Source organism: Strix uralensis, chromosome 4 (genome assembly GCF_047716275.1).
Source record: "Strix uralensis isolate ZFMK-TIS-50842 chromosome 4, bStrUra1, whole genome shotgun sequence".
In the NCBI taxonomy this organism is placed as follows: domain Eukaryota; kingdom Metazoa; phylum Chordata; class Aves; order Strigiformes; family Strigidae; genus Strix; species Strix uralensis.
In genome coordinates this window covers 110,383,196-110,408,219 of record NC_133975.1, presented here as the reverse complement: position 1 = coordinate 110,408,219, position 25,024 = coordinate 110,383,196, and the positions used below count along the sequence as shown (strand labels likewise).

The window sequence follows — 25,024 nt, the reverse complement described above, 5'->3', positions numbered from 1 at the left end:
TGGAGAACTTTCCCAATCATCAAGTAGTCAGAAATTCTAAATCCTATAATAGTGTCAGACAAGGATTCCGTTCATTTATTTTTATACATTACTTTCATTTACACATACTTAGATAATAGGATCCCTTCAATCAGAAAGTCCAAGGTGTCTTTGAAGGCTCTCATCCTCATTTTGCAGGCAGAGAAACTGAGGCACAGACCTTAAATTACTTGCTCAAGAGCTTAGGGAATTGGCAGCAATCAGAAATAAAACCAACCTAGCTTAACTAGCAGTCCCTACTTTGATTTTTAACATCACTGCTGTCCAGCAAAAAAAAGAGGAAAAACTAGTAACAGAGGTTATCATTTACAGATGACAGAGCTAAACATGATTACTTCCTCACCTTGCCATCTTTAATGACTAGCCACCTTTTCATGGGTTACAGTAAACAATAAGCAATTATTTCCAAGCTGTGCACAAATTTGCTTTTTTGAAACCAGGAAAGTTGTTTCATAGAATCATAGAATGATTTGAGTTGGAAGGGACCTTAAAGATCACCTAGTTCAAACCCCCCCTGCCATGGGCCGGGACACCTCCCACTAGACCAGGTTGCTCAAAGCCCCGTCCAGCCTGGCCTTGAACACTTCCAGGGATGGGGCATCCACAGCCTCTCTGGGCAACCTGTTCCAGTGCCTCACCACCCTCACAGTAAAGAATTTCTTCCTTATATCCAATCTAAATCTACCCTCTTTCAGTTTAAAACTGTTACCCCTCATCCTATCACTACACTCCCTGATAAAGAGTCCCTCCCCATCTTTCCTGTAGGCCCCCTTTAAGTACTGGAAGGCCGCTATAAGGTCTCCCCAGAGCCTTCCCTTCTCCAGCCTGAACAACCCCAACTCTCTCAGCCTGTCCTCACAGGGGAAGTGCTCCAGCCCCCCAGTCATCTTTGTGGCCTCCTCTGGACCCATTCGAGCAGGTCCATGTCCTTCTTATGCTGTGGGCCTCAGAGCTGAACACAGTACTCCAGGTGGGGTCTCACAAGAGCAGAGTAGAGGGGGAGAATCACTTCCCTCAACCTGCTGGCCACACTTCTCTTGATGCAGCCCAGCATTTAACCTTATCCACTATATTTTCTTTTGCTAAAACTGCGGACAACGGTTTCAAATAAACGTGAAATATCTGCCAAATCCCACCTTTCCTTACTTTCAATACATGACATTTCAGAAGGATGTGCCACAATGTACTTGGTGTGTTACATACACTGGGGGAATCAGAAGAGGGGAGATGCCTTTACCCTACTGTGCTTGATTTACATCTTGTCTTTTCACCCACTAAAAGCAAACTAGAGTGATTGGCAGTCCTTTTTGCAGTTTGTTTAATTCCTCTGGAGACTCCAACAGCATTGAAATAGGTAATATACTGTCACTTGTTATGAACTAGTTCACGCAGGCAGATTCTCAGTTTCTCGCAGTTTCATGATGTTGCTTCCTCCTAGATGTTGTGGGTTTTGATCCATCCAACACAACTTTCATATCTGTTTGCTCTCTTTTTCCAGCTTCTGGCCATCCTCACTGCTTCTTCTGTCACCTAGAGCTTGGCTCTGACCGGGAAGTGCCTTCCAGTTTTGTCCGCTATGTAGATGTGGAATTTGACATGCCCACCACTTCTGCATCCAAAGCCACTGTTCGGTCCATCTCTGTTGAGGACAAGACCGATGTGAGGAAGTGGGTCAACTATTCAGCACACTACAGTTACAAGGTAAAACTGAGCATGTGGCTGTCACCATGGTTACTTTTCATACTTTGTTGTCCTGAAAAGTGTGAACAGACAAAATACCATGGGCGGATGAGGTGGGAATTTGGCACGTGCCAGGCTCTGTGCAGTAGCTACCTGTGTGCAGCCTATTGATTCATGGCAAACAAGCAGTGTATTATCCCTCAGCGAAGATGGAGTAAACTTGCTTGCAGTTGCTTTGTGGAAGCAACACACAGCCAGCTGCTGGGGATTAGCTGATACAGTAAGAGTGTGAACAGGGAGTTTTGCTGCTCTTCATCACAGCTACAGTGGGAGTGCTACAGCGGGAGTGCTACAGCAGACAAAAGGATCACATTATTTCTCTGCTTCAATATTTCTTCTTCCTGCCTTCCCTAAGAAGAGGAGCAGATGGGAAAATACACTATACATATACCTGCCAAGAATCTCAGTATGCCAAAATTTGCATGTTAGCTGATCACTCAGCAGAGAAATCAGCATCCTACCTGCCTTCTTTAAGAGCAATAATGAGAGATACTGAAAAGATTCTCATGGCAAATATTTTTAATGGTAATTATAATGACATTTTTAGTAGTCTCTTAAATTCCCTGGAGATAGTATTTGATCTTCCTAAGTATCCCTTTTAAGAATTAAACATGGGATTATCCCTGAGTTTTTGGACGTGTTGAATCAGTCTTTAGAGTTTAAAATTGAGTCTGGCTGTCAATTTTGCTGTCACTTAGGAAGCCACCTGTCCTCTGCAGATTTGGTTCTAGGTTTGCTTTCAAAGTACAGCTGGGGATGGTAGTGTATACAAAATCATGTGATACTGGTTCTCTGCATGACATTATCTCTTCTGGATATGATGTCATAACACTGTTGAATCATAAAACTCTTTGGATTAGACTGAAAACACTTACAGTAAACGAAATCCAGCTTTCCCTCCCTCCCTGTGTTCTCTTCACAACCCTCTCAGTGTACCAAGAGTTTCTTCACCTGAGGAGGACACGAACCACCACTAAGGAAGATTTTTGTATCTTCCATTTCCCTTTCTCATTACAAACATTCTCCCTCTTTTTCCTCTGCCAGGTCGAAATAGAGCAGAAAAGAAGCTTGAATGAGGATCTGAAGGGAGAAGATACTGCAAATGTTAATGAATGTGCTATGCAGTGAAGGAAGATCAGTCTGCAAGTCCCGGGAGGGGTGGTCAAATTAACAGACCTGGAAGAAAGGATTTGCAGGGGTTTGATGTTTTTCTTTTGAAAAGTATGGAGTACTACTTTTAAAATAATGCTCTGAAGAGTATTATTTTTCCTTGTGATGATCTGTCCTTTGAGAAGAAGCTCATCATTGGTTTGTTTGAAGCGGACCCGTGGACTTTTTCTGGAACGATTTAAATACAGTTGGGGAATAGACAGAATGACTCGTATTACAGTCAAGCTTGCCTTTTCTGCCTCTTCACCATCTAGGTTCTGCAGTGAAGTACGGTCTGGCCACCATCACAGCCAAACCAGAAAGCAGCCTTTATCTCACTTACAATCTTGCCCTCCTGTGTTAAGCATTTTTATTGTATGCCTGTTGGTTTGGTCATTGGCAGATTCACTTCCTTCTGAACTGCCAGATAAAACCCAGGGAGCATCAAGTGAAAAATTATGAAAAATCTCATTTCTGAAGTGGTCAACAGAGTGAAAACCCTGAGCATCATTCTGGAAAATCAACAAACTCTGCATCCTAAACATAGTAAATGGCCAAGCAGATGAACTACGGACAGGACAGCTAATCATGTAGCTGTTCTTCTCTTCACCCCTTCCTGTCTCATCCCCTAAACAACATGTCATTGTGCTCATTTTCCTGGGCTCTGCACAAGCTACAAGAAAGCCTCTACAATTTCTTAAAATTTGTATTTGTTTGTCTGGGCTGTTCTGTTGTCTTGATGGAACAGGGAATGTGTGTTACAATAGAGGTGATACAGGAGGGACTTCGCTAAGATTAGATCATTCCTGCCTAGAAAGATATTTAAGGAAAAAACATTGGGGTTTGGTTTGGGGGTTGGTTTTTTTAATATGTTTTCTTCGATGGGTAATGTGGGTGGTTATTGAAAATGTCAGAACACAATTATTTTAATAGACAATGTTGTTTGCCTTCCTGAAAATCGTTGGAAGTCTGTCCAGCACAATATTACTTTCATGTTCTATCTTGAACCTACAATATAAGTAACTTGTATCTTTATAAAACCTCCACTAACTGGGACCCAAAATCTCTTTTTAGACATTAACAACAAGCTTCCATCATGGAGACTTTTTTTATCTCTACTTAGATGAAAGAAACAGCAAGTCTTAAAACTTCTTTCTAAATAAAAATGCAGAAAGCGAAAGTCACTCATTCATATATATTTTTAGAGAAAACAGTGTTCAAAGAACCCATTTTTGTAGTTGTTTCCATGGCTTATATAATATTTTGTCTCAAGGTAATTTTAAATTATTAGATCATTTATCTTTGGAAAGGTTACTGCTGACTTTGAAATCCCACATTTGGAAAGCCTTGACAATGTAATTTAAAATCATAGTGAATTAAAATGAAAGCTTTTTTATAAATTTATAAATTTATTTTATTTTACATCTCATATAACAGAAAATTAATACACTTTCAACTTACTACTTTCACTGTGACTCCTATAAAAATCACTACAATGTTAAAACCCCAAATAAAACATGAGATTAATTACACTGAGTCTAAAACTGGTAGTGGTAGAATTTAAAACAAATTATAGGGAACTTATAAATGCCTTTTTATATGCACCTAAATTTCAGGTCTATGTCAACTTAGTGATATCTATTTACACAGGTACACCACTATAAATAAGTAAAGTCTCAGTCCTTCTAGGACTTCTTAATAAGCATGTAATACTCTATTGCAGGGAGTCCTACTGAAGCCCAGGTTGCTCCTGGGAACACACCAGTCAGTACTAAGCATTTGCAACATCTCTCTGTAAATGGATGAATGCTATTAACTTTTATGAAGCATTTTGAGATCAGTGGATTAAAATTACCAATAAAGTGCAAAGAATTATTATTTATGAAATGGTAATTTGTATAGGTTGTGAAATATCTGAGAGCATGAGGCTGAATTCGTGACTGATTCTCAGCTCTGTTACAGGCTGGCTGTGATGAGTTGCATGGCAACTCCTCTCTACAAAATTCACTCTTTTCAAAGGCATTCAAAGAACTTCTGGGTGTTTTTCCTGTTTTTCACTGCAGCTCCTAGTGTACAGTTTCTGAAAAGGACCAGCAAGAAATCCAACAAAACCAAGCTGTGAAAGAGTGCTGAGATGTTGCTGAGGAAGTGTGGGAATGTTTTGTGAAAGAAACAGTTGGGAGATCTCCTACTCTGATCTGTACGCTCAGTGTCTGAATTTTTGCTTTTTGACCTCCGGCCTTTGAAAACACAAATAAGTAATAGCAAATAAACAAAATTATATTGTACTCCTTAAAGAGGGTAGAAAATCAAAGTAATATCACTCTCCATCTCTGTTGAATTCTTAAACTATTCAGTCTGTATCATACTTCAGCCACAGAATATTTCATGCCCCAAACATTGAAAGATGAACATATCGGAGGTTTCTGGATTTACTTAATTTCTCTACCTTTTCATCACTGATTTTTTTTTTTATTCAAAGTTAATGAATGAAAGAAAGATTATGAGCCTGACTCTGATCTCTCTTATGTAGTTAGTTGTATGACAGAAGTAACTCTTCCAATCCTCATGAAGTTATGCAGGCAAAACTGGAAAAGCATTATGATTTACAGAGAAGCTATTTTAATCCATTCTGATCTCTGGAGAATATTTTTCTGATGTACCTGCCACTGAATTTTCAGGAGTTTAGGATGAACACCTTGGCCAGAGTTTCAGAAGCTCTTATTTCCTGTTGAAGCACCAGAGTAAGTAGTTTGATTTTTCAAAAAAGCACTAACAATCAAAATCTTCAGAAAATCTAGTGTTGATATCACCAGGTGTCACCACTGAATTCTTTTTTCAGTCCAGCACCATTACGAGCCCTGAGCATTTGAACACTGGGATCCTAAGTGCCCTTTTAGAGGCTTCCACTGTTCTTGTGTGATTAAAAAGTGCCAATTTTTTAGTGTTAGATACTGTCATGTATGAACTTTATGTACATGAACCATATGTTCTTCACTCATAGGGGTGCAGTAGTAATTTGGACAAGCTGTTAATGGGAGTGAGGGGAAGAGAGCTGAGAAGCTTGTCAGTTTTAGAGTAGCAGAAAATATTTAGATACAAGCTATGCCTGTAGTAGGGATGGATTTTATTATTTTTTATCTTGGGGAAGAATTTATTTGAATAGTTTCAGTTTAATACTCCTTTTGAGAAAGATATAATCACTGTCCTTTGGTTTATTTGAAAGCTTTGTAGTACTCAAACACTCCGTGCAGGAAATGTGCCTTCAAGGTAAGCATACATTTAGTCCCCGAAGCTATTCCCACTTTCAGCCTTCTTTCTATTTCTCATTATGGTTTTGTTTCATTTTTGTACTGTGGTACGACTTGAGGTATTGCAGGGAATTTTGCCTAGAAAAATAAACTGTCTTTGATGTAAAGACGTAAAGATGAACAACATCTCTGGGCAGCTGAGTTTATTTTAGTAAATGCCTCTTACATTTATTAACTATGGACACTTTGCTAGCAAAGGAAAATTGGTAAATTCTGCTGAGAAGTAGTTTAACTGACTGATGTTATTTTTGTCCTTTTATTTAGACTCAAATTTAGTCATCCTATGAAGGAGACAGATTTTAGGTTCTTTATTGTAGCAGTATCATAAGAAACATTGCAGAAATTTTTCTGGTGGGTTGCTGGCTGACATATTTACTTGAGAGGACATCCAAGACCTGTTGGTCTATCTGTCCACGTGACTTAGTAGCCGCTAAAATTCCCTCTTAATCATTCACCTCCCAGGATAGAGAGCAGCTGCATGCTAAAGAGTGTACAAAGGTGTACAAAGTTCAGCCTGGAGGTACTTACTCTGCTGCTTGCATGAAATTCTCAGTAATTTCCTTGGCCCTTGAATGCGCACAAGCTAATCAAGCCCTTGATAGGTCACCTCTGTTCCAGAGGGTGAAAAATTCCTTTCAGTGACTCTTAGCAGCTCATGTTTATAGCTGTATTCATCTCCAGAACTAGCCAGCGTAAGAATTTGGACCACACAGAGATCACTTATGGGTGAAGTACTTACCCTCTTCTGCCACTAAAATTAAATCTATATCATGAGTTGCCTGAGATACGATATTTTGTGTGGTAACAGGCATAGCTGTTCGTAGCCTTCCTGTTTTGTTCAGCCACCCACCCACTCACACATCCATCCATCCATCCATCCATCCATCCATCCATCCATCCATCCATCCTCCCATCCGTCCTGCCCTCCCTCCCTCTCTCCTGTACTTGCAATTCATTCTTTGCACTATTGACATTGATTGGTTTGATGATTATTTTGTAACATGTTCCTACCTTTTTGGTTTGTAAAATAAGAAAGTCTATACACTGGCTAACTTTGTAGAAGTGGTTTATTTTTTTTTCTTTTTATTTTATCCATTGAAATGGGATCTCATGTTTGTTTGAACTATGGGAAAACTTAAATAAATGTTAAGATGAAACAGCATATCCACATTTTCATTGTGAAATTGAAGTTGTATGTGTTGTATATTCTGATAAGTCAGAAGTCTTGAATTCAGAAGAGAAAAAGGGAGTGTTTTGAATGGCATAAAGAAGGACATAAATTAGAAGTAGTGGGACTATATACAGAAAAGAGATTATTTCATTTGATCATCCAGACTGAACAATAGACTGCAAAGGAAATGGAGCAGGCCTAGAGCTTGAGCCACATAAGAGAGGGTGGAACAGTGCTGATATAATTCTAACATTTGAATGAAGCCATCTGAAACAAAGTAATTGAGAATTGAAGCTTCTGTTTAGTGAGTCTCTTCTGCTTCTGTTCCCTGACTGCTAAAGCCAGGACTACATGCGAGGGCAGTGTCTTCCTGTGATCAGAACATCTGTTTGCAAAGCAAGTGTAAGGATAAGGTCTAAACTATTTACAGAGTCCTCTGCTATGATTCTGTGTTCTTTCAAACTTGAGTAAGCCATGTATCATTTCATACATCCTTTTACTTCTCTCACAGTCACTGAGACCAGTTGCAGTCTGCTGTTTTTCTCAAGAGCACTCCCTGAATCAGACTGAAGAGCTGGGCAGTCTCGTTGACCAAAGAAAATCAGATACCCATCATAAGGGCTGCTCAGATTATTGCTCTGAGCTCAGCACGTTCTCCATAGTATGCCTCAGTACAACTGACAGTAAATCAATCATTTTATGGTATAAGAAAATGGAGGTACACAGGGAACAATGCCTCATTGTTACGACCCGGACTGAAAAGACATCAAATGACCAGTTAAAATGTTTGATTTGCGATAGAAACAATCTTGGAAAAGGATAGTAAGCTATGTGGCCTCTTATTGATAAGTCTATAAGAAAGAAGGGAAGGGAAGGGAAGGGAAGGGAAGGGAAGGGAAGGGAAGGGAAGGGAAGGGAAGGGAAGGGAAGGGAAGGGAAGGGAAGGGAAGGGAAGGGAAGGGAAGGGAAGGGAAGGGAAGGGAAGGGAAGGGAAGGGAAGGGAAGGGAAGGGAAGGGAAGGGAAGGGAAGGGACAAACAAGGAAAAAGAAAAAAAAAAGAAAATAGAAAAAAAGAAAAAGAAAATAAAAGAAAAAATAAAAGAAAAAATAAAAGAAAAGAGAAAAGAAAAGAAAAGAAAAGAAAAGAAAAGAAAAGAAAAGAAAAGAAAAGAAAAGAAAAGAAAAGAAAAGAAAAGAAAAGAAAAGAAAAGAAAAGAAAAGAAAAGAGAAAAGAAAAGGAAAAGAGAAAAGAAAAGGAGAAAAGAAGGAAAAAAAGAGAAGAGAAAAAAGGAAGGGAGAGAAAGAGAGTTAAAGAATCCAGATCACCACCCCAGGTTCCAGCGTTGTCTCAGGTCTGGTAATCTTGGGTGGTGGGCGAACACTCAGCAATGTTTTCTGTGGGTTTGTAAAGTTCGTCTTATCGGCTGATTTGCATACTAGACAAAGAGAGGCAGGTTTTCCACAAACTCATTTGCATGAGAGGCAAGGAAAAGGCAGAGCATGGGTCTTGCCCATACATTGAGGGGGGACGGGGTGCATTAACCATTTCGTTCAACTGAGTTGGTGGTTGCAATTTCCCCCTGCCACCTTTACCTTTCCCCAAGTTACTGCCGGTTTTGGCTGACTTCATGCTTCTCGGGCAATCATCCAGCCTTTGGCTCCTTCTGGGGCAGATGTTCCCCTCTTAACAATCTTTTAGCTCTTCTTCAAGGGTATAGTGGCTAACAATGCCTGCATCGTTTATACAAAGTATCAAACTTACAAATAGAGCCAATGTTTAGCAGTCCTCCTTAGAAGATCAATGCAGCAAACAGTTCAATGAATGTTTGAGGCATTAATGACTTCAGTTCCTCATACTCATGTTCATTATTCAAGAATAAATCAGGTCAGCCAGAAGAAAGACGGAAAGTTAAATTGAAAGATTCAGGGGCTGTTAGTAATAGCAGTTTATTCACTGTGATTCAGATACTCAGGGACATCTGGAAATGATACTATCAAATTGGGAACATAGGGTTATATTAACCATGATAGCCTGATAATATGCAAAATGGTTTTAAAAAGAGTTCTAGAAAAAGCTGAAAGTTTGAAACAAGAGAGCTCAGAGTACCTTGTCAACAGTGCAGTCCTTCAATACAAGTCAAAATAACACCCTACAAGAGATGGAGAAGTCAGAGTGCAATGTGTACCCAAACAAAAGACAGCACTAGAGTGAGATAGCACAATTTGGAGAGAAAAAGACACCACAGTTTTCTTTCAGTGCTCTTAGTTGCCATGATTGCCCTTACCATCTAATCCAGACATGTTATAAATTTATGAGTAGAAGAAAAGCTGCTGAAGGTCAGCTGAGGTAAAGCAAAAGATAGAGAAGCAGCCCATTGTTCCAGCTTAGGTGCAGGTCTGTGACCCAGCGTGTGTCTGAAACATGAAGTGTACCAGTCCCAGAAAAAGATCCTGTCCTTTTGGTCACAGTATTAGAAGCCTGACAGCAACTGCCATATACAAAAAAGTAGTTGGAATTGTACTTTAAACACCAGCTATTAAAGGTGTCTTTCTCAACCCTGAATAATGAGAGAGCAAAGCCTGATGGAGAGGAGCGACTATACCACCGCCTGCAGCTGCACTGGGGTGCTAAAACTAGCAGCCACATGCTGGGGTTCAGGGGGTGTGGGCAGACTGGTCCTTCCCTGTTTGGGGGTTTCCCTTATGGAGAACAGAAATGGAGAGCTCTACTCTACCCCTCTGTATGGAAGCAAAGAAATTCATTAGGGCATGGTCAGTTCAGCAATTGTATTAATACAGAGAGTACTCAGATTAAAAGTGAATGAAATGGGAAAACCTCCTGTCAGTGCATGGATGCAGGCAGAACTGTAGTGGAGTTCTGGCTTCTGGTCATGAGAAACAAAAGCAAAATTGCAGACAGTTTTCAACTAAGAGATTAATAGAGTTCAACCACTACAACATCCTCTGTCCCTACCTCCCTTTGAGGAAAATCTTGCTTAAATTGCACTGCATCAGTCAGCAGGTTTTTGGGGGTTTTTTTTCCCCCTGAGCTGTTATAGGTACTATTTGCCTAGGAGGAAGAAATATCCCTGGCAGTCAGGAACTGACAGGTGTTGTGAGAGGAACAACCAGGGGAGTGCAGGTGGCAAAATAGAATACGCTTTAGTTACAATCTCAACTGAGAAAAATGTGTGCTAATACCTCATGAAGCCCCATGACAAGTCAGGAACTACGCAAAAAATGTGACTTGGGGAGTCCCAGTCTACAAACACTGATCCTGGGAACAACGGAAAAAATGCTCAGTAAAAAAATGAATATGAATATGAATATGATGAAAGATTGGCATGTTTGTGAACAAATAGAATTGGATTTGGAACTGAACCACATTGTCAAAATCAGCTCTCGAATTGTACGGGGCCAGAGGATCTAAAGGACACAGGATGATGAAAGTGTGAGTTGACTGGCATTTCTGCTAGGTAAATTGTGGTTTGTGGTATGGGGCCTACCTGGAGAGGTGAACTACAGATTGGAATGCTAAGGTGTTTAGCTGTGTGCTCAGGCTCCCTAGTTTTGCCGGACCTAAGGAACTGTTGCTCTCTAGTGGTAACTGCAAGCTGTGAGGTCTGAACTGCAAGCTGCCTGGACTACTGACCTGCTGCATCAGGCAGACTCAATGAAACACACGTCTCATTGGTTTTCAGGACTGTGAACACCATGCAGAATTTGTTGGCACACTGAAAACCACTTAGATCTCAAAACTGAGTGTAAGAGTTGTCTACCTCCACTGATTCCATGTTTAGCTGAGAAAAGGCCAACAGACATTAATTTTTCAGTGGTGTCGACTGCTCTTTTCACCCAAGTAGTCCTTACCTGCCTGCACAGTCATGCACAGATTCAGTTTAAATTTACATCCATCAAACACTTTAAATACCTCCAACAGAAAATGCTGTAAGAGGACAATTTTTAACTATTAAAAACCAAAAGCATACATGCGTGTTGTATAGGCACGTATAGGCCTATACAATTAAGCATTGTATGATGGAAAGAACAGTAATTTGACCTCTTTATTTTCCATCCACTCTTTAGAAGACAGACACCCCCCACTGCCCCGAGGTACACCAGTGGGGCTAGGTTCGAGTCTGGGCAGCCAAGCCCACTACTCCCATCTGGTAAACCCCCATGCAGCTGCTGCCTCATTCTGGAAGTACCAAAATTCCCAGAAGCTTTCATAAATTTGCGTGAAAGATGTCTACATACACCTACTGTTCTTGTGTGTGCCTCAAACTACCACAGTCCTAGATGATTTTCAAGCCAAGCGTTCTCCTACCTTCCCTCTTCGGAGGATTCTGATCTGCTGCCATGCTTAGCATGAGCATTGCTATAAACCTGCTCAGTGGTCAGAGCCCTGCACTGCGGGTAAGCAAACGAGTTTTGGCTCCCTTTCTCCTCCTTGTTTGAGGCTACCTAGAGGGCCAGGACAGAGGTGGAGACAGTTCAAGACTGAAAAGAGGGACTGAAGATTTCAAGGGTTTAGAGTACTGACTGAGTTTGCCAATCCTTGACTGTAGTTTCTGAAATGATGTTGAGTAAATCCTGGAAATAGTCCTTGGAGCAGGAACTTGACACTAGACTTGCCCTCTCTCTCCAGACAAGTATCTTTCTCTGCTGAGCTCATTGAACCTGGAAGGACTGCTGCTCAGTGAAAGTACTTTATAGGATAAGTAATAGCACCATTTGATGATAGTGCCTTATCTGTCTGCTGAGGGGCTATGGAAATACAAGTGTTTAAATATATCTTTGTGTGTATTTTATAAGAAGTAATTTGTTGTAAAAAAGTCTCCTTCCTGAAACAAAATTATCCTTCTCTATTAGAGCTTTGCAAGAATACAACTATATGCTTTTAAAATAAATCCCTTACAACATGGGGACAGTTCTCCTTCCCAGCACTCACAAAAAGCACATGAAAATCACCTTCAATCTGTCCTGAAGTAATTTCTTACCTAATTTTAAGGTTTAACATTTACTATGCATTATGAACCTACTTTTACAGAAGTTACAGCCAACAGTCATTGCTCTTAATGAGTGCTACTGGACGATTTTAGCACAAAGAGAAATTTTGAAAATATATTTCTCTGATTTGTTTTCTGCTGGGGTTACTACGCTGGCATAGGAGTTCTGCCTCCCTCTTGTGGCTACATCTTTCACTTTCGATTTGGAAAAGAAACATTTACAGTGCAGCCACAGTCAGAGTTCATGACAGCTACCTTCCTGATAGAAGCCTCCTCCTCAAATTTGCTAGAAAAGCCCCATTCTGTTGGGAATCTCCCATACAAAAATTCTCTGCCTAAGAGGGAGATTCTTCTTCATGTTCATGTGGGAACAACTGAACATGTTTGATAAAATCAGTGGTAATTCATGCTGGTTACATTTTGTAATTGATTCTGAATGTTCAGATTTGAGTCAACCAAATGTACGACCTCCACCTAGGAGTTATTAAGGTACACTCCAAGTGATGTGATATTTTCAAGTAGTGCTGGAAAGTCTAGGCAATTACCTTTGGAGTTAACTGTTTTGATGCCATGAACCTGCAAAAACTCACGGCCTATACATTTTAGGATATTACTTTGTCTTCTCCTGTCACCTTACATTTAAAAATCACATAGTTCTTTTCAAACATTATGAAATTAAGCCACCTGACGACCTAACTGAAATAAAAGACTGTACCTCTCGGATTATAAGAAAGCTAAGATAGCATTAAATCACTGCCTTGGAATGATAGAGCCCCAGCTGAATGCAGATCTAACTTCCCTCCACTGTTTCCCTAACCCAGAAGAACATCTTCCCCCTTTGAGGTCCTTAGCAGACTTACAGCATTTGTAGCATGATTTACCTTGAATGTCTCTGCTTCGTGCCCTTGTATTCTTCATTCCTTAACAATTTACATCATTCCTTAACAATTTACACTGATATCAATATAGTACATTGCCTGCTGCAATGTTCAGAAAGACATGTGAATTGTGTCTTGAAAGCCATAGCTGGAAACTGCACAGGATAGACCTGGAAATTTATAGCAGAGGTCTACAGTAATGGAAAGAGAATAAGCTGCACAGCTTAAACACTACTGCTGGCTTTTTTGCTTTGTAACATCTAAAAGAAAGTGACTCCGTAGTTCTGCACCACTGCTACTTGGTCACATCCTCCAGCCTCATCTCCAATTTCAGCTGGCTTTGGCAGCAGGGCAAGGGACTCGCTTTGACCACTCATACGTTTATGTAACAGTCTGGGTGATGTGGATAGAGATACCATCACTTTGGCTTTGAAGGTACTCTCATCTGCTTCACCTTAGATGATTCCCATCAGCACCTCCTTGGCAGGTGGCCAGTGAAAACATTCACCTGAGCTGAGCCCAGCCCTGTGCAGACTCTGCCAGGGGCTGGCTGCAACAGCTAGAACTTCTTGGGAAAAATCACCCCTGGTGCCTACAAACCACATCCAATAAAGGCGGTGTTTGGCCCTCGCCCTATAACCATTAATGCTGCATCTGCATCTGGCCAGATGGGTCAGAGCATGGATCAGTCCTTCCAGCACAAATGCAGCTGACTGAAAATTCTATAAACTGAAAGTGCTGTCTTCTGCTCATCACATGCTCTGCCTATACCATAAAACGGGTTGCAAGGAAAATTTCAGGTATAGTGGGTGTGATGGGATGCCTCACTAGAAATGTTTTCTTTCAACAGAGATAGAGACGTGCTGACTACTAATCTGCTTAGAGTCGGTCTACGGGAGAAATGAGATGGCTGATGACAGTAGGTCATATTGCAAAGCTGGGAAGATTTGTAGTGGAAGATGATGCTTAAGATGGAAAAACAATTTTTCATCTAAAGCAGCAAGGCAGGGAGTAGGAACAAGCAGCTGAGGGAAAATGTGAGCTCCAGTCTGTGCATGCAACTTCACATTTTTTTTACATTTGCAGCTGTCAAAATCTTGGTATGCCGAAGACCCCCAGGTTACACATCCTTTCGCATGAAGACTCCAGCAGAGAGGAGCTCTGGAAATGGGTCACAGGTTAGAAATGGCAATAAATGTCTAGGGTCCTACAGCTCCATTACAGGATGAGTTGGGCTGGCTCATTCCTGCTGTTTTCCTTTCTCTCAAAGCCCAGGACTCCGACTGCCCAGCAGTCCTCACACTAGTACAACTTTGCCAGTTAGGTAATTAGCCCCAGCATGGGAACTGCACATCAACCACTCCTAAACCACAGGTTGGCCACAACTGAGTTCATGTTCACCGTTCCTCACTGGGAAGGCTGAACACAGCCAAAACTGAACTGGAGCTATTTTCTGCAAATTCCACCCAGTCCTGTGAAAAACAACCCTAGGACTCATCTAGGTAAAAAAAAAAAAAAAAAAAAAAAAAAGGCAAAGATTCGTCTTGTCTGCCTGACGCCTTTCATGCTGGGTCCCAGAGGGGACATATGATCACCTCTGAATAGGCTGTAAAGTGTAGGGCACACCCATGGTTTTTCCATGAAAGCTGTAGCCTCTTTGGCCGTAAAGCAGCTCTGTGTGATCCTCAGCAAGTCAGAAGCTTGCATGGTTTGCGAGGCCACTCACTTGGGCACAGAGGGACAGACATACTCAGTGGGAGGCAGTGAGCATCCGAAGTGGAGCAAACCTGCCTTGCACGAAGGCATTTTTAGTTTATGGAGACGTGAACGTGCAGCCACGGGACAAACTACCGGGTAAAGTACACCACAGCATATCCCTGCGTGGCGGTGGCTGCCTGTGTGCAGTCTCCCACCCTGCCAGCTCTGTGAGGGAAGCCGAGGCTGCACAAACATGCATGCACTCCCAAAGGAATCACAGGGTTATCATGGACACAGACCAACACCATGCCATAGTTACATGCTGCATATCTGTATTCTGGCACAGTCTAGGGTGGTTACTTTATCCTAAGTCATGACGTGGAGTCTGAGGTACGTAAGGCTTGTGAAGCCACACTGTAAATCACTCCGTGCAAATATAAATATTTCACTCTCCGATGCCTGTATAAATCAGGAATAACTTTGCTGAAGTGAATTCAGTTTTGCCGTGGACCTTCGCACATCATAGCTGCTGGCTGGAATGTATGGTAGTAATCAGTAAAAACATTTATCACCATGCTAGATAAAGCTTTGCTTTAGATCCATAATGTAGGACATTGCATGTAGAGAGAACCTAATTGGTATTTTAAGTGCAGATTTTTTGTTACCTGACTTCTTTGTTGCTCGGCTTCATGGATCAGAGCCAGCAATATTTTGGCTGTTGTCAGAACCTCATCACAGCTGAGTAGCTGTGATTCATAACAGTCACAGTCCAAGTGATTAATGTTACTACTTAAAAAGCACTTAAGCAAGGTAGTACCGACAGAATGTGTAACTTGAAGGTACTCCTTTAGCTCACGCCCTTGCAGAGACGCTCTAGCCTTCAGAATTTTAGGGGCTTTTTTTAGCTATTTAAGAATCAGTACTCTGTATTCAAATTATGTTTCAGTCTGCAGAGACCTAAGCATTAGGCCAAATATGTACATACATGTGAAAAATAAACGGGTGGTCTCTGCCCTAAGACCAGTAATCTTCCTACTACAAGCATTATAGCTTGCTTACAGCAAGTGGGGTGTGCATTTTAGTAATGGCCAATTCTTCTGCAATAAAAGGAAGCCTGGAGACTTTTCTACATGACAAAGCATTTGGCAACAATGTTGTTTTGAAGCATTTCCTCCTCTGGTCACTTATTTCTACTCCTGTCAGCTCTTTCAGTCGGACTAACGTGTCTTTTGTGGGGCTGCTCTATGAACCAGATCAGGAAACTGATCCAGGTTAAATATTAGCCAGCACAGGAAAAAAAAAAAAAAAAAAATGGCACAGCAAGGAACTGGCACAACTGCAAAAGCAGAGCGTGGTGGCACAGGGACGGAACGAGCACACAGTGGTATGGGAAGGAAGTGCGAATGCCTGAAACCCTCATTATCGCTGAATGCTTGGGGGTCGTGGGAACGGCGGGGTCAGTGTCTCAATTAAGTTTTGCCTTTACGAAATAAGTGTAGTTTTGTCAACCAGAGACATGAAAGAAACAATCTCTAATCCACAAATCTATGACAGCAGAAACCTCTGCTAAGGTGTAAAAAAACACAGCACATGGCAACAGCCTGGAAAAAAGCTTGTTACCTCTTCCAGCTGTAACCGATCATTTACTAGACACAGCTGTTACAAAGACCATGGGGCAGCTGTGTGAAGTGATATTTTGAGGGATGGGCTGAGGGAGGCTGAGTCAATTCCCTAAGTAGAGTTGGCACATGTGGTCCTAGAAAAGGAATAGTTTTGCAAAATCTGACATGGCATGTGTGTATAAAACAGAGAGGGAACTGTGATTCTGCTAGAGAAGTCGTAGCGTTGAGAGGAAAAGGTCTATCAGTTAGTAGCAGCTTTAGAAGAAAGTCTTCTGGTGGGTGTACAGGCCTCTGGGTTTTTTTGGTGTTCGTCTTTGAAGGCCTGGGAGGTCTGTTGGAGATATATGGGGACAGAAGGAGTTACAGTAACGAAACAACTGTAGTAGCTGGTCACCTGCTAACGTAGTCTTCTGTGAAGATGTAACTTATTTTGTTTGGAGAAGGGAAGATGGTTTTCTAGTGTTGGTAGGTATGTGGCTTTGAGTGTGTAAGTAAGTGCATAGTTTTGTTGTCCTGTTTAGACATGCCCTAATGAGAAAGGTGTATATACAAGTTGTTTTCAAACAACTACAGGCATTCTAACAGTAAAGTGTCTTAGTCTATATTAAAGAAAAATTCTTTGTGTTTCCTACTTTGCTTGAGTAAGCACTTGGTAAGAGCAGAGCAAGCCTGAGACTCTAAAGGTCTAATCATGAAATAAAAGCTTAATGCGTAGCAAGCTTTTCTGAAGGCTTTGCCTGCTCTAGCAGTTCAAGCTGAGAATTGCTGAAACATTAATGTCTGCCCTCTGAAAGGTCACTAGAGACAAACCACATTGCTCTAGGATGACAAGGTTTGGTTCTCTGTGGTCTCTTAGGAGGACAGTTGAATTGTGCATATATTAGACCCTTAAAACTAGTGTTAGTGTGCTTTGGTAAAGCCTATTGTTGTGCTTCAGATTCTAGGTGTGAGAGTAAATCCACCTAGAAAAACAGAGATGCCTTGGAATAAGGGTGATGGGAGCTATTTCATTCCATTTCTGCCTTGTGTAAAAATCTGGGGGCGGGGGGGTGTGGAAATCTAGTGCTGAAGGCAGGAGGGATACATTTACTGGCTTTTGTTTCCAGCTACTAGATCATGGCGAGCAGGCTGTTAGATATATTTTTTTATATACCTTTTAATTAAAGAATGTTTATACAATACCTGAACACTGTTTGAAACTACTATCACATAAACTCCATTCATTATGCGTCAGGATCTCTTCTGACTCTTGAGGGCTGGTTGCATCCAGAAAAGCTTTGGTATTGCCATGGCTGTTGTTAACTTCTGCCTGTGCACAAAGTTTTGGATTCTGGCTTGAGCCACTCACTATTTTTTTCTGAGCTCTGTAGGGACACTTTAAAAAAACGAATACAACCAAAAAACCCAAACAAACACACTTTCTCAAATTTTATTTAAGGTAATATTATTTCTTTGGTACAGTGAATGGAAGCAGCAAGAGCAAGAAAAACATAGAGGTGAACATAAGCTCTAAACTCACACTGTGTGAGCATAACTTCAGGCAGCTTTTCCCCTGTAAACATTTTCTAGACTGACTTGGTTCTGTGTATGCTCCTGTCTTATCCTTTTAACTCATGCTGTTGCAATTTAAAGTTAAATGTGTATCTCCTCACTCTTCTGGAAAACTGTTGTTTCGGAGATTGGGTCAGAAAGTTTACTTCATTGACTAATAATAATACTATGTCTCCAAAGCCTTCTGAAAAGTGTTCACTGGCTTAGCTTGTTTTTAAGGAAAGAGTGTAATATACTGGGTGAAAATTGTATGCTGTCTTTACGCCCACAGTGGGAGACTTCGCCAGCACAACTACAGTAGCAGATTGGTAATGTGGACAAGACTTAAGATGACAAATCTGGAAGGTGTGCTGATGGTAAGCACTCTTGTAACATAGTTAAGATCAATTTTTGTTTTCCTTGCATAGTTCTCCGGGGGGGAGGGTAACCAGCTGATATCATCACACTTAACAAGCTTTTCTGTTGTTTCAGTAACTAAGAAATTATAAACCATTGTGTCAGTAATACCCCATACTAGGTACTCTGTGCTTTGCTGTATGATCAGAAATGTTTTCAAAGGATAACGAGGGCATGCTGATATTGATCGGGTACCAATTTCTCCAGGTGCAGGAGATGAAGCATACTCAGGGTCTGCTCTTGGGAGGCAGAAGAGTAGCTTCAGGTGTGATCTTCAGTGGCAATCACTGGTACTTAACTTCTTTGAGTTTCTAGATTCAAGTGTGTCCCATTCCTCCTCCCATTAGCAAATACTTATACATCAGTTATCCCTTTGCAGAATATCTTCTTGAAAGATACACTGTGAAGAACAACGCATTAGTACTTGCTAAGAACTTTAGAATGGAAGTGCAATCAACTTAAAAATCATACTGAAGAAAATTTATTTCTTCCTTCCCTCCCCAAGCTTCCTACTAACAAGTTCAAAAATCTCTCTTCTAAAACATGTAGTTCTCTGATGGACCACAAAGGAGATGAACTAAAAACATCTCCATATCCTAGACCCTTTATATTACCTTAGCAAGACACTGTTGCAGTAGTAAGTCACTTGCTCTGCTGAGAAGCAAGGGATGCTTCTGGTACTAACAGGAGAGAATCATCCAGGGCACTTGAAGCAGGCTGTATGCCTCTGAGTACAAAGTGTTGGCTATAAAAAATGATTTGTCTTAGTCTTAAATATTTGGTAGAAAAAGAATTATAATCGTGACTAGGATTGAGTGGTAACTTATTTATTTCCTCCTCTAGCACATCAAGGATCAGCTTTTGATCTTGCACAAAAATGTGCTTTTCCCTACGCTATCCCGTATTTGGCACAATTTTTGCAGTGAAGAAGAAAGTTTACCGAAATGTCTTTGCTCTGGGTATAGTGTCCATCATCACCATGGAGTTCTAGTCTAGATAGTACAATGGCTAAAATAGAAGTGTCCAGCCAACAGTAAAGCTGACATTATTGCTAAACCTGGTAAAGCCCCCCCAAGTTGTCAGTGGTAGAAACCTTGGGGAGAAAGAAGACAGGATAACACACAAAATTAATATGATTCATGCCTGACTGGCAAACAAAGGAGACTGCTGGCAGATAAAGACAGTTAACTATAAAAGTAATGCTGTTAGGTAGCTTATGCCTACTGATGCTATCCAGATTATCAGTTTCTGCTGCACTGTACATAAACATGTACATTATTCCAGTCTAAGAAAATGCTAAATGAAGTAGAATCCCCTAACATTGATACAGCAGGCAGCTGTGATGCTGGGGAAAAATAAGGTGAACACACTTCAAGCAGCTAACTTGCTCATTCTCCCAAAGCAGCAGCTGAATTGTCATGAGTTAGATGGCCCATTAATCTGACTCAATGGAGCATTTCTCATGAGGGCTTGATTTTTGTTCACAACAGTATTCTTTAGAGGTACTCAGGGGAGTTTGCAGTACTGCACTGCATCTTGATATTGGTGCCTGAGAAATTGTGATAGGGCTATGCACACAGGTCTTACCTTCTGGGAAGACAGTCTGCTGAACTACGGAAAGGAGTGTGATACCAGACTGAGCCATTACTGCTATCATGCCCATATGTTAATTTTTTTAATTATTCAGTAAGTCACTTTGAAACACAGGGAGGGGGTTCCAGGGAAGGAAATTGTAGCTACCCAGTGCCTCGTGTTGAAAAAAGGAAGGGTATGAATGGCAATCTGATTCCTTCCTGGTGGCATGCCAGTCACTTCAGCAGTTTCACTTCACAGTGAAGTACAAACTCTCTGTGACAGATTACTACCAAGCACCTCAAACAATGCCAATTCATCTGCCCATGAATTATGGCTTCTGAGGGGGCAGAACCTCTTCAGTCCTGCTAGTTCTGCTACACAGGGGGAAAACGCCTGCAAGAAGGTGGAGTTTGACAGCTGAGAATAGTATAACTTTGTAAACTAAGCTATTCTTGGCCAGGGCTCCAGCAGTATGCACAGTCAACAGTGGTTTCATCAGCTGGCCCACTGTACACCAGTCATGTCCCTATACAAAGTCTGCTCTCCAGAAGGGAAGGAGGTGTACATATGAGATTTAGAGGAATGGGAAGGGAAGGTCTCCCGTACCCACTAAAAAACTCCTTCTCATCAAAAGATACCAGGTGGGAGTTTCTAAACTTGTTACTTGGGCTCGTTAATAGGTAAGACTTTAGTCTGAAGGTAACAAAACAGATGTAGTCTGCACTGCAGTATTGGTTGAAGAAACATAACCTGCTATGCCTTGTGTATGCTCAGTCAAAATTCAGTGTTATTTTTCTGCTCATGAGTGGAACTTACACAGGCGACTTACTGGTGGAGATCTAAGGGATGAGTGGAGTGAAGGTAACATTGGTTAAGTTCGATGGAACAATACTCATAGTTGAGAAGATCTTCCTGTATTATGGGTCTCTCACAGGTTGCCATAGAGAAAGGGGATAAAGAATGGAAGAGAAGGCAATAAAGAGGGGGAAATGTAAGTTAAGCCAGCTGGCAGGGCTCTGACAACTTCTTGCACAGCTGGGAGTTCCTATTGCCACCTGTTCTGTGAGGAACTGCTAAAAGCAGCAGTGTTGCAAATCAGTGAGCACCCGTGGGCCAGGGAGACCCTGATGGATGGTGTCAGTCATTTCTTAGATTTTGCTGCCTCTCTCTTCCTGATCAGCTCTGGACTCAGTTACTAATGTAGGTGGTGGCACAGGGCCCAGAAACGCCCTGGGGCCTGTGGCTTACAGCACTGGACCCTCGGCCCGTGGGGCCTTGGGCCTGCGAGGGAAGGCACCGATGCTGACCGGGCCAGGCAGGGCTTAAGACCCCCTTCCTGTGTGCCAGGAAGAGCCGTTTCTGCCCTGCAGTTTTCGATTGTCACGGAGCAACGCTGAGGTGCGTTAACGTCTCCCGAGCCGGGCGCCGACTGTGCCCGGCAGGACGGGCCGGCGCAGATCCAGCCGTCTCCCCCGTAAAGGCTGTCGCCGCCTGCGAGCCCGCGCTCTGCCCCCGCCCGGGGCCGCCGATGGCCTGGCGCCGGCGGGCCGAGGCGACCCTCACAGCCCCGCCCCACCGCTGCCCGCCGCGCGGGCGCCATGGCGTCACACGCGGGGAGGGGCGGGGCGGGGCTCCGGCGCCGCGGGCCGAGGCCAGGCAGAGACTTCCGCCTCGGTAGGGCCGGCCGCGCGGGAGGCCCGGTGCGCGGCCTCCGCAGCTACTTCCGCCTCAGTAGGTGTCATGGCGGCGGGGCGGGCGCCTCACGTGACGGCGCCGGGCCCGGCGCGGTCTCGCGCGCAGCTCTCGCGGTGCCGCGCCGCCCCCCCCGCCCGCGTCCCCCTCTCGCCCTGGCCGCTCGCGCAGCTGCTCGGCTCTCGCTATATAAACGGGCGAAGCGGGCAGAGCGGGCGGCTGGCGGCGGCGGCTGCAGCCCCAGGGCCGGCGAACGAGGCCGGGCCAGGCCGCGGGGCTGCCCGTGAGCCGGGGCGGGACGCGCGGGCTCTGGGGGGACGCAGCCGGGCAGGTTTATTGTTTTAGGGGCGACTCCCCCCCCCGCGGTTGGGGGCGTCCCGGGGGGCTCGGGACATGGCGAGCTCGACTAACACAAACCCCGTGGTAAGGACCGGGTCGGGGGGCGAGGGGGGCCCCGGGGGCAGCGCGGGCGGGGGGGGCCGGCGGGGCCCGCCGCCCCCTCCCCCGCACTCCCTTCCCTCCCGCCGCCCGCCTCGAGCGGTCCCGGCCCCCTCCCCCCGGCGGGAAGGGGCGGCGGGGGGCGCGGGGCAGCCTCACCCCCGCGGCGGGGAGCCAACTTGTGGCGCCCGGCGCCGGCCGCCTCGGCGGCGGGGAGAGAGCGGAGCCGGGGGCGGCGGGAGAGGGGCAGCGGGAGCGGGGGCGCGGGGCGGCGGCCCGGGGGCGGCGCGGCCCGGCCCGGTCCGGCGGGCGGCGGAGCCCCGCGAGGGAGAGGCCGGGGCTGCGCCGCCGCCGCCCGCGGGCTGGGGGTCCGGCGGGGAGGGGAGGGCGGGCGGGCGGGCGGGGGGCGCCGCCGCCGGAGGGAGCCGCCCGGGGAAGGGGCGAGAGCCGGAGCGAGCGGCGGGGGAGCGCGGGCGCTGCCGCCCGCCCCGCCGCCGTCCCGGGGCGAGGGGAAGCGGTGCCCGAGCCAGGTTTCGGTTTTGTGGTGTCGGTGGCGGCGAAGCCCGCCCGGGCTCCGCTGGAGCCATTTTATGTTGCTTTATAAGGAGACGATGGTTGAAAAGCACTTATCCCAGCCCGGCCGGATCGGCTAAGCCGGGCGAAAGCCCTCAGCTCCTCTCCGGCGAGCGAGGCAGTATTTATTTTAAAAAGAGAGAAAAAAAAACCCAACCCAACCCTCTCCCCCCCTGTTCCCTTCTCGTGCTTTCTGCACCTTGGCGGGTGGCTGGCTGCTGCACTTGTACTCACAGAGGTTTGCAACAAGCAGTCACACAAACCTGCGCGGCCACCGAGCCCCCCCGGCCGCCGCTCTCCTCTCCGCTCCTCTCCCCCTTGCGCGCCCCCCGGCCGCGACCCCCGCCCCGAAGCGCTGGAGGAGACAAACCGGCGTCCCGGCGGCGGGCTCGGCCCCCTTGTTTGTGGCTCTCAGATCCATCATGGCTTCCCCCTGCCTTTCTGCCTCCCTGCTCCTTGTGTTCCTCCTCCCTGTGGCTGCCCTGTTTATATAGAGCTATTGCCGCTCTCTAATATAGACTCTGCTAGGATGGGAAGGTGCTTTCCAGCCCCACGTCACCGCCTCTCCATTTAAACACCACATCAGCCTTTAAATAGGGAGCGAGCCGCGGAGCGCGGGCTGGGAGGTGCATGCGTCCGCGGCGGAGGCTGCAGACGGGCGGCTTGTCCCTCGGATCCGATCGGGCTTTCGCCGGGTTTCCCTTCCCTTGCCTCCGCGCCGCCCGCCGCCGCCGGCCTGCGGATCGGTGGTGCTTTCTGCCGGCGGGGGCGGGGGGGGCGTCTCCTAGCCGGTGTAAATGGACATTCCCTTGCTTTTACGCCGTGCACAAAGACAGTTTTCATCCTCTCCTGCATTTGAAAACTGTTCACCTTTTTCTTTTTTTTTTTTTTCTCTGTTTTTTTGTTCCGTTTTTTGTTTTGTGTGGTTTTTTTTTTTTGTCTCTAGCATACAGCTAGTGCACGGTCCTGTGCTCCCATAAGCTCTTCGAAATAGTTTTTCTGCTGGGTGGGGAAAGCAGAGTTTAAACAGTTCTTACCCAGTACGTCAAGGAGAGATGTGGTACTTATTTTATGGCGCTTTGCCAAGGTCTGACCACAGCTGTTGCCCTAAAAGTAATGTTAATATTAAAGTTTTGTCTATGGGTCATGGGCCACAGATACTACTCAGTGATTTCTGTGTGTTTCTGCTGACGAAAGTATACAAATATTTTATTACAGGCTAAGCAGAGCAAACATTTTAGAATTTTCACTAATATTTGGTTTAATTACAATATTTGGTATACTGTAAAACAGCATACAAAAGAAAATGCAAAGCATCCTAGTTTTCCTTTCCAAATCTGAAATTTTACAGACCTGCCTGTGGGTTAGGGTCATGCAATTGCAAAGCAGCATGGTTGCTTTGAGATTTTGTCAGTTGTTGTATCAGAAGATTTTAGAAAAGTAGTCATCCATTACATTCAAGGCAGTTACTAAGTAGGATGCGTATTAAATGTGTGTAATCTGAATCTGTTAGTTGTCCTTCTGTTTATAAACTTCTGGCTTTATTTTTTGATTGCAAGAAAAGGATCTATTTCTGTACAGTAGACTAGAGCTTTTGCTTCTCTTTTTTCATCTAGTACTGAATAGCAATACATATATATATTGAATAATCTCCAGAGTACCTGTAAATATCTTTGTTTCAACAGTTTACTAAGACTTTATTTCTTTTGGCTGTATTTCTGTACTGGCATAACTTCCATAAAGTTGGAAGTTGTCTGTGTTTGAACATTGTGTTCGGAATAGCAAAAGCCAACCTTAAAATGAGCCTGCTTCAAACACATATTCTTTAGGCTAATTTTCAATTAAGTAGTAAAACTTTGCAACAGTGCATGGTCAACTTTGTCAAATTCAGGTCTTGATCAGTAGCAAGGATCAAGATGTTCACCCTAGGTTTACCGAAGATGAATAGGAACATTTTGAAATACTGCAACCAGGTGATAGCTTTAGGAAGCTAGACTTTGAGCCTAATATGTCAATAGTATCATGTCAGCATCTGATTGGATCTGAATTGCTAGAAGTCCGTCCTTCCTAACAAGGGACAAATATAAGACATTAACAGTTATATGCAGTATAGGTTTTATAGGTGGCAGAGGTAATTTATTTGTAAAAGTCCACAACAACATAAAAAAAGCTCAAATTGTAA

General features: G+C 43.9%; 2 protein-coding genes and 1 long non-coding RNA gene across 3 annotated transcripts in view; 2 read left to right on the top strand and 1 right to left on the bottom strand.

Moving 5' to 3' along the window:
• STON2 (stonin 2) overlaps window positions 1-7,401 on the top strand; it is an 80,066-nt gene extending 72,665 nt beyond the window's left edge. Inside the window, exons 6-7 of the mRNA XM_074868540.1 lie at window positions 1,538-1,740; window positions 2,824-7,401. Coding sequence (XP_074724641.1) covers window positions 1,538-1,740; window positions 2,824-2,907 — 287 coding nt within the window. The 3' untranslated portion in view covers window positions 2,908-7,401. The remainder of the gene's footprint in view (window positions 1-1,537; window positions 1,741-2,823) is intronic.
• LOC141943378 (uncharacterized) lies at window positions 50-23,930 on the bottom strand. The gene is made up of 2 exons (XR_012628938.1): window positions 23,213-23,930; window positions 50-1,678 (listed from the first exon to the last, which is right to left on the bottom strand). It is a non-coding gene; the product is annotated as an uncharacterized LOC141943378 (long non-coding RNA).
• GTF2A1 (general transcription factor IIA subunit 1) overlaps window positions 21,978-25,024 on the top strand; it is a 32,386-nt gene continuing 29,339 nt past the window's right edge. Inside the window, exon 1 of the mRNA XM_074868544.1 lies at window positions 21,978-22,254. Within this exon, the coding sequence (XP_074724645.1) occupies window positions 22,225-22,254 (30 nt within the window). The 5' untranslated portion in view covers window positions 21,978-22,224. The remainder of the gene's footprint in view (window positions 22,255-25,024) is intronic.